At 52.8% G+C, this 9,324-nt stretch overlaps 1 protein-coding gene and 1 pseudogene across 4 annotated transcripts; both read right to left on the bottom strand.

Moving 5' to 3' along the window:
- Positions 1 to 583: 583 nt before the first annotated feature.
- Positions 584 to 1,146, bottom strand: LOC124708712 (histone H2B.1-like). Of its 4 annotated transcripts, none has more exons than XM_047240383.1 (2): positions 1,054 to 1,145; positions 602 to 1,017 (listed from the first exon to the last, which is right to left on the bottom strand). In XM_047240383.1, the coding sequence occupies exons 1-2, from the start codon at positions 1,081 to 1,083 to the stop codon at positions 619 to 621; spliced, it is 429 nt and encodes a 142-aa protein (XP_047096339.1). In that variant the 5' UTR covers positions 1,084 to 1,145; the 3' UTR covers positions 602 to 618. The 4 variants fall into 4 exon arrangements, with proteins under 4 accessions (XP_047096338.1, XP_047096339.1, XP_047096340.1 ...); XM_047240384.1 differs by having other exon boundaries at positions 602 to 1,014; XM_047240385.1 differs by having other exon boundaries at positions 602 to 1,014; positions 1,057 to 1,145.
- Positions 1,147 to 5,865: 4,719 nt separating this feature from the next.
- Positions 5,866 to 6,837, bottom strand: LOC124705659 (annotated as a pseudogene).
- Between the last annotated feature and the right edge of the window lie 2,487 nt (positions 6,838 to 9,324).

Raw genomic sequence — 9,324 nt, 5'->3', positions numbered from 1 at the left:
GGTATCAGTTAAATTTAATATACTATGCAAATCTAATTAAACTTGAGATATCAGCTGAACTTTGAAAGTCCAAGCGGTTCACAATGGTAATAGCAGTTACTGCCATATACATCTATCAAAGAAGATTCTGAAAAATCAGATATTGTCAAATACCACTGAATCATTATTGTGAATCAAGCCTAGGCAAAGATTTAGTCCATAGCATTCTCCATTTGTAATAAAAGCAGATTTGTAAAATAGGACACAATATGCAATAGTAAGACACCTCTGAAGTTTCACAATTCAGGCAACTTCAAATGGATACAAGTTTTTATTGCGTACCAAACACCTAACTAATCATTTGTCTTCTTATCATACTGTCATGCTTGTATTCGTTGGAAGATGCAGGAGAAAGAAAAGCCCCAATTTAAGGCATGCATTCAGAACAAACAAATTCCCAATGTTCCCCATCGAACACATTCAATCTAGAAAAATGTTGGAACAGCATCACATGACAGATCATATGTAGGTGAAAACGCAGTACCATTTCTATTCAAGATAGCAGCAGATCATCTTACAAGATCCCGACAGACGGGGAAAAGCAACCTAAACTAGCAGCAGGCATACATACGAAGCAATCTAAGAAGAAGTGAACTTGGTGACGGCCTTGGTGCCCTCGGACACTGCGTGCTTGGCGAGCTCCCCGGGGAGGACGAGGCGCACGGAGGTCTGGATCTCCCGGGAGGTGATGGTGGGCTTCTTGTTGTAGCGCGCAAGCTTGGCAGACTCCCCGGCAAGCTTCTCGAAGATATCATTGATGAAGGAGTTCATGATGGACATGGCCTTGGAGGAGATGCCGATGTCCGGGTGCACCTGCTTCAGCACCTTGAAGATGTAGATCTTGTACGTCTCGACGCTCTTCTTCGCCTTCTTCTTGCCCTTCTTCTCGCCGCCCTCCTTGGAGGCCGCGGTCTTGCCCGCCGCCGGCAGACGCTTCTCCGCCTTGGGCTTCTTCCCCGCCGGGGCCTTCTCGGCCTTCTCCGCCGCGGGCTCCTCCTCCGCGGGCTTCTTCACCGCCGGTTTCTTCTCCGCCTTGGGGGCCATGGGTGGTTCTCGGAGGAGGGGAGTGGAGTGGCGGCGGTGGAGTTTCGCTGGAAGGTGGGAGAAAGATGGGGAATTTGCAGATGAGATGTGAGGAATCGATGCCGGGCGGAAATTATATATAGGAGGAAAGAGGTGGGCGGTGATTGGTGGAGAGGTGCGTGCCGCGGATCGCTGGCCTGGACGGGTGCGATTCTTTGGCGTGGTTTCGGCTGGACGGCTGTGATACGCTGGGTCGCAGATCGCTGTGTTTAGTTCAGGTTTAGCGAGTCCAAGCGTACATGTCCCAACCGGATGAGGCACACGATGACACGACGGCAGAGGTTGATTAAAGTCAGTTCAAAAGAAAAAGGAAAAAGGGGTCGATCGACGTCGAAAAAAAGGCAGAAGTTGATCTGGACGTACACTGAAGTTAACTTAATCATTTCACAATGCATTGTATTTGAGCGAATTATCCTAGGTAGAGATATGTTTCAAAAAACCACCTCTACAATGCATTGCTTTTTAGAGTTGTATCTACGTTTAATGATTTTATTTTAGACTAATGGATGCATGTGATTGGATTAGAAAGACGTTTTTGCCTATAACTTCGTGCAAGCTAAGATATAAAACAATCCTCTCTTTTATCAATAAATATGGTATCACATCATTAAATTGCTTAAGATATCGTGCCAAGAACCATCCATTGTAAAAGCCCTTATTTTGGCCTTAGGCTAGCCATAGTGGTAAGTATCATGTTGTAGTATTATGCACGTGATACTTGTGTATGTACTATCTCTATAGTGGTTAGTATCATGAAGTACTTCCTCTCTCACGGTTTATTAGGCATGCACTTACCCCTAGGTCGCAAATTTGATCAAGTTAGCATTATTTTTATGTTATAAAAATTATATCATTAGAAAGTTTAGATGTTCTATTTTCTAATGATATAATTTTTTATTATATAATTTAAATTATATAGGTTAAATTGGCAACCTAGGAATACGGGGAAGACTAGTAAACTGAGACGAAGGGAGTAGTATCATAGTTATGCTATATTTATTACTTTTTAGAATCTCAATGCAAATGTGTGCATAAGATTTGTTTGGCATTAACTTTTTTCGTGATATGCGCTATGATACAGTATCCACATATGTTATTTTAATCTCCTCTCTCCTCCTTAATTAGTTGCCACATCAGCATTTTTGTGGGACCAATATGTATGATATTAGCTATGATGCTACCACTATGACTAGCCTTAGCTTCACGGGAATCTGGCCACGTTTCGTGTGCACACGCTGAGATGACGAAATAGTCAAATATTAGGGCATTGTACAATAATAATATTTTAGTAGTGTCACGTAAGATAAACGCTGAGTGGAGGAAAGAGAAAGATAAAAAATAATTTGCCTTCTCTTAGTTAAGAGATGATCTCTTAGCACAACCCCTCTCATCACATATTTAGAATATCGTCTTAAAGATACGACTAAATAATCCGTTGTACGTCGTTATTTTTGTTATATCTAAATTACGTGGCAAAGTTAAGATAAAATGGCATTATCAATCATTGCAGATACCCTTAGATACAACTACAAAATTAAGCTGCAAAGTAACAAACCGGTGGATGGTAATTTTATAGGAAAACCAGGAACTAGTGGATGGTTGGTAGCTATCCGGTCTTGATAAATCGACGCAGCAGGCTGCCTAGGTGCATGTTGATCAAGCTACACTCCGCGTCGATTAAACTCCACCGGAGGTAGTAGTAAGCATGGGCCTCGATACCATTAAATCCAAATATTTGCATATTACATATATAAAAGCATCTTCAGTCGCGTCTCACAAATCGTCCCCCAAAAAGATTTGAAATGTTTCCAGCCGCGTCCTCAAAGCCGCTTTTTGTTTGGTGCGGTCCGATACGGTATCCGACGCCCCGAGCCCGTCTTCGCCCCACAGGGGACGCTTCGGGCACGCCGGACACAACGAAAAGCGAGGCGAGGCATGGCGGGACCGACGTGTCAACGGCACATTCAAGTTTGGACCTAACCGCCACCTACCTCGCGACGGAAGTTATTCGCGCGCAGTGGCACACGACCGAAGTGCCGCAGCTTTGCCTTAATGGCGACGGAGTGGCAGGCGAGACGTCTCGCCGGTGCTGTGTAGCCTCCACACGTCGCCGGCGTTGGCACGCCACCGCGCGTTCTCGCGCTTTCTTCCCAACGCCGGCATCTATAAAAGCCCCCCCCCCCCCCGGCTCAATGGCAGCCACCACAGCCGCCGGCACCCCTTTCTCCGCCACAAGCACAACCCTTGTCGCTCGAACACCACTGTGCAATGATGAACCGCCCCGGCGCCGGCCAGTTCCCTCCACCGCCGTCTCCTGCACCACCACCTACACCACCGGATTCACAGTTCGTCATTGACGCCGCCGCGGAGGAAGAGTCGCGGCGGCGCCGGGCGGAGCTTTGGCGTGCAGAGCAGCGGCATCGGCGGGAGGCAATCGAGCAGCGGGAGCGTCAGCAGCTTGAGGCGGCGGCGGCAGCAGCGGGAGACCCCGCAGCTGAGGGGAACGCGGCGTGGAAGGAGGTGGTGCTGGCGGACACCATTTCGGTGTTCAACGCCGCCACGGCGGAAGAGGCGCGGTGGCGCTGGACGAAGCAGATGGCCGAGTGGTGGTGTGCGGATCGGCGGCGCCAGCGCATGGAGCGGGAGGCGCAATACCGTGAACGGCGGGAGGCGATCGAGCGGCGGCGGTGGGAGGCGGTGGAGCGTTAGCAGCAGCTGGCGGCGGAGGAGCGTCAGCAGCGGGAGGCGGCGCTGGCGGCAACGGAGGCGGCCTGCAGGCGCGGGCGGATGCGTTGGCGGCGCAACTGGATGCGCAAATGGAGGAGGGGGAGGAGGAGGACGAGGCGGAGCAGCAGGACGAAGACGACGACTTCGAGTGGTCCGACAACGACGATGGGCCGCACCCGGACGAGGCGGCGGATCAGCAACGCGCGCTCGTCGAGTCCTTCGAGTCGGAGAAGAAGCTCCAGGACGACGCCCGTGCCCGCGAAGAGGCGCAGATTCGCCGCGCCGTCGAGATCTCCCTCCAGGCGGCGCGGCAGGAGAGGGCGGGCGACGACGCGCTGCTGGAGCAGCGGCGTCTGGTCACCGCCCTACGCATGGAGAGGCGGCACGCGCAGCAGGAGCTACGGCGGAGGGGAGGCGATGATAGGGCAGGGTCGTCGAACGCACCACGGGGTGGTCAGCAGGCTAGGGTTTAGATGAAATCTAGCCGTTTTCATTCAAACTTTGTAATATATAATCAAATTTGAATGAAAATCTTTATTTTCGTGCACTAATATTCATTTCGGGTGGGCGTTTCGGGGACGCGGCTGGGGAGCGACGTTCCCCAAACGCGGCACGAACAAAACATGTCCCCCAAACGTTCAATTCGACGCTGTTTGGGGGACGCGACCGGAGATGCTCTAAGGGATCAACAAAGATACATAAATAACAACTAGGTTCCTAACATTGGCAAATAAAACCCTACAAATGAACTGCAAAACACAACTGGGTCATTCGCAATATCCAAGGAAGAGAGAGCACTAGCCAAGGCCATCTTCACCGGCATCGGAGACTATGCCACTTGATTCTTGGCCGACGTGAGCGCTACGACGAGCTCCACACACGGCTTTCAGATGGAGGTTGAAAGAGCGTCGGCATCGAACTCGGTCGTCTATTGCATCCTCCCAACACCACCGCTGCGAGTAGAGGAACAGAGGCGCATCCACCACTGATTAGGTGACTGGCGATTAACTCCGTCCCTCCGTTGTCACCGTCGCAGCTGCAGGTTCCCCTGCCCTCATTGCTGCCACGACAGCGAGAGGGTGGGGGACCACAGAACAAAGGTCTAGTGCTTGTAGAGTCTTCGAGTTCTTCATCTCCGGTGTAGGGGCATTGGCGGCGAAGAGAATAAAAGTCCTTCAGCCTGCCCCAGAACAGTGTTCTTTTCTCGGAAGAGCGTCGACGGGCTGGAATTTGGAGTCGATCGTTGTTCAATGCTGATGGCACATGCTTTACTGCATCCAGATCACGAAGGATCTCAGCAACAACACGCACAATCCGCCCCAACAAATTAACCATCAGCACCAACAGCTTCAGACCCGGGTTATGTGAATCTGAAATAGATTGGCATGCAACGATACCATGATCTTGTGCACGGAACAAACATCACTCTCCTCGATATCTATTTTCTATCTTACATTTTAGTCACCACTCTCTTTCATACTCCTGTCGCCAACAAGTAGGTACCCTTCAAGGCTAACCTGAAGACACATATCGCTGCTATCAGTGGGGGGACAAATGGCCACGCAATTTTGAACTAGAGAAAGCATTCCTGTTTCTGTGCTGGTATGAACGAATGCCCACACCAGGCAGATCGCGCACCCAACAACCTCTGACGGACGCCATCCATCACGCCGCGAATCACACGAAACGCGCATAGTAGCTTTGAGGCCGTCACCATTGCCCAGTTCAGAGAAAATGCGAAGCGCACCAGAAATGGCGACGCGGAAGGGGAAGCCGTTGACGACCGCCAAGGATCGTCGTGCACACACTAGCACAAGTTGGCACTCACCGTTGACCAAAGACGCGCCTCGCATCGTGCTGTGCACACTGCTACCTCTGTCTGTTGCTAACCACGAACGAGAGGAAACGCAAAGGCCGGACCCAGTTGCAACGGCAAGTTTGACTCTTCGATCCTCCAAAAAGGAAAGGGAATTAGTAAGATGAAAAGCTGTACAGAGTTGGATCAATTTGGACGCGTCACTTCCACTCGTGGGCGTCGCAGTGCGAGCACCCTTCCAGCGCGACGTCGTCGATCTGCACGCCCGTGTCGTATACCTTGCCAGCGACCCACCGCCGCGGGATGACCTCCCCGTCGGCCCACACCCACTTCCCGTCGTACCCGCCGGTGACCACCATCCGGAGCTGCAGCGGCCCCTCCGGCGCCTGGCTCGTGCTCCACGCCGGCCCGCCGCGCTCCCGCGCCATCGCCTTCCAGCTGCCCGACCCAGACGACCCGGCCGTGGCCACGTCCACGGCCACGATGTCCGTCTGCCCGCCCTGGTACAGGAACCTGACAGCCAGTCCGCCCGGCGCCGCGCGGGCCTCGGCGCGCACCGACAGGTTCGCACGGCACCCTCTTGTATTGCACGTCAACGGCGTCCCGCTCCCTGAGCCGCCGCGCGGCTTCCGTGCCCGCGCCGCCACGGGCCATGGCCGCGTACGCCGCGCCGTTGAGCATGAGGTCTGCGGTGTGGATGGTGGTGGTGGTGCGCGCCTGGTCCGTCACGACCACCGTGGCGCCCGCGGCGGCGCAGAGCTCGGCGTCCGTGCACCGGACCTGGTAGCACGCGCCGCAGCCGACGCCGGCCCTGTAGAGCGCGGGGCCGGCGGCGGCCAGGAGCCCGCCGCTGAAGGACGGCGCCAGGGAGCCATACCCGCAGGAACCAGCTGCAGCAGTTCAGCAAACCAATTCAGCAACAGGACAAACAGAAGCGACGGCAACGGATGCCGCTTATCGATCCCCGACCGTACGAACCTTTGTCCAGCGCGGGGGAGGAGGCCCGGTACGCCGCCTTGGACCGGCGCACGCAGCGATCGCACGCGGAAGCCGGAGACTGGCCGGCGACGAAGAAGACAAAGAGGATCACCAAACGCCGGAAGAAGGCCATGGATGGATGGATGGATCGATCGAGCCTCAAGACGTGCGTTACTCTCCGAGTGGTCTGCTTGGGAGACACAAAAGAGAGGAGGATTAAAAGAGAGGATTTTTGCGAGTGCCAAAGGCTGGAGCTGGGCTTTTATACCCGACGCAGGTTGGCCGGTTACGGTTTATCGGAGTTAGGAGTACGGCGGACTGGTTGGCGGCTAGGTGCATGAATACTTGGTGCCGACTGCCTCGGAAGAAGACGGCCGCGGTCTGGTACCTGGGACGCAGCGGAATGTCTTGGGCGGGCGCGCGACGCGATTGGGGCTTGCGAGGAAGCTGCATGCGCTCGTGGCGTCGCTGGAGTGGAGGAGAAGCACGATAAAGGCCACCGACCCTGGCTGGCTGGATTTACGCGTACGTGCCGCGCTGTGGGCGCGCCAGCAAGCGGTACTTGAAGTACTACTAGGATAAACTCCACGTCCTATCATCCCACAACGTGGCACGTTTAAGGGCATCGACACAAAATGGCTATCCATTTGATCTATTTTTGTCAGTTTAGGTTGGCCTACACAAAGATTGGTGCTGGCTGTCTGGCCTGCCAAGCCAGTACGCCCAGCGGCACGACCCATTATATCAGTGCAGGCTAGATTTGACCAGTTGAACTTGCCCAAGCTTGCGTTTGCAGAATTTCACCCAGGGTGGCGGGATGGAGGACACTGCGCAACCAACTCCAGCAACGAGCGTGGTATGTGCCCTTGCGATGACGACCAGGGGCAGCAACCACCAGCCTGAATTTTCGTCGACAGCATGCTCAGCAGCCAAAGAACATGGGTGGTGGGCAGCACGAGCCGCTAGGAACTAGCGATGGCAACACCACGCCAAAGGGTAGACGGCAACGCTGCCTAGGGGTGGCGGCGGAGATAGAGAAGCTGTTGGGGACAACGAAACCCTTTTGTATGCCTTTCGTCCCACTGATGGGAGGGGCTGGGGAGGCCAAAGGGGGACAAGGCAGGACGCGCGCCCTATCTACCACGACGATCGGACGCTCAAATTTGTTAAACAGATGGGTCAGTCAGCGCGATTCGGTCCGTTTTGATCCCGCCACTGGAGCGTGCGCAACTAGTCTGCCGGTCCACGTGGACCATTTCGTACGGCCTATGACAAAATGGATCGCCCCACTGGAGATGCCCTAAAAATGTATACGCGGGTGCCGATCGATTCACCTAGCTCGGATGCCTTCACTGCGTAACTGCCGAAGAATTAGCTTGTTTAGAACATCTGATGTAAAATAGGTTCGAAAACAGTTAGGAATGTGCTTTTGCCACATGAGCATAAGTGTTTCCGACTTTATAAAAATAAAAAATAATGTTTTGTGAGACTACAAAAAATCTGATATAGCTTGCACAATCTCGACCAGATATGGCTTTAGGGATCGCTTTAGGATTGGTGGAGAGGTGGGGGAAGCCGACGGTGGCATGATGGCTAGGTCGAGGAACTCGATGCGAGTGAGTGGTAGAGGCGGCGATGCGAGGATGGGGGAGATGTAGGCAAGGGGGATTGAGAGGACTCGAGCATCGATTCACTTCTACGGATTCGGTGTGGAGTCGCCGTCCATCGCCGAAGTTTTGTTGGTGGCGGTCGCAGTGAAGGGATGTGGCCAGCCGTACTAGGAAGTTTTAGATAAAAGTTAGCGATCGTGCATCGCCCTATTTAATTTTATGGCATGCGTTTGGTGCTGCAAATTTACAGCACGGGAGACAAAATTTGAGGCGTGAATTTGCATCACCAAGTAGAGATGGAGCATCTGTTGGAGACTTGGAGTCATGTGTTTTGCATTCCACACCCTAAAAAGTAGTTAAATTTGCTTACGTCATCTGTTTGCAGTGCTATCAAAACAAATATGGTTCACGCAGCGATGGGGGCTGGGGAAAGGAAGAGGAGCTGAATGTGGTGACGGGGATAGGAGGAGGAGCTGATTCATCAAGGGGATCAGGATGGAAGTGGCGGCTAGGCTTGCACCGTTTCGAGGGAGATGAGATTACGACCGACTGAAAGCGTTTCGCGCTTATCACGAACAACGACGGTTGCGGCGCTATGTCGATTTTGACAAAAGAGACCTATATCTGGAAAGACATCACAAAATAACCTTATTTCGAAAAGATTTCACAAAATAACTTTTTAATTGGCTTCGCACCAGATGGAGCTATGCTCAGTAGCACGACTACAATTCAGGTGGTGCCAACCTGAGAAGCACGACGCCGTTCTAGGTGGAGCTAAACTCAATCGCGCGGCTCCATTCTAGGTGGAGCCAACCTCAGTAGCACGGCTGTGTCCCAAGAGGAGCCAAATTCAGCTCCATCCCAGGTGGAGCTAAGGTCCTTAGCCGTTTTTCAACAATAATTAGGAGTGGTTCATGCAGCTAATGAGAACTAAGGTTATTGAACCCAACGGATATGTTTGCATCATCTCGGATCGCCACCAAGGAAAACTCGACACAATTATTTCATCTTTTATATTTATTTTTAGGCGAGTGCTTCCATAGACCCCCAACGTCGAACGGTTATGTTGAG

The sequence above is a fragment of the Lolium rigidum genome, chromosome 4 (assembly GCF_022539505.1).
Source record: "Lolium rigidum isolate FL_2022 chromosome 4, APGP_CSIRO_Lrig_0.1, whole genome shotgun sequence".
Lineage (NCBI taxonomy): Eukaryota > Viridiplantae > Streptophyta > Magnoliopsida > Poales > Poaceae > Lolium > Lolium rigidum.
This window is presented reverse-complemented; position numbering and strand designations above follow the sequence as displayed.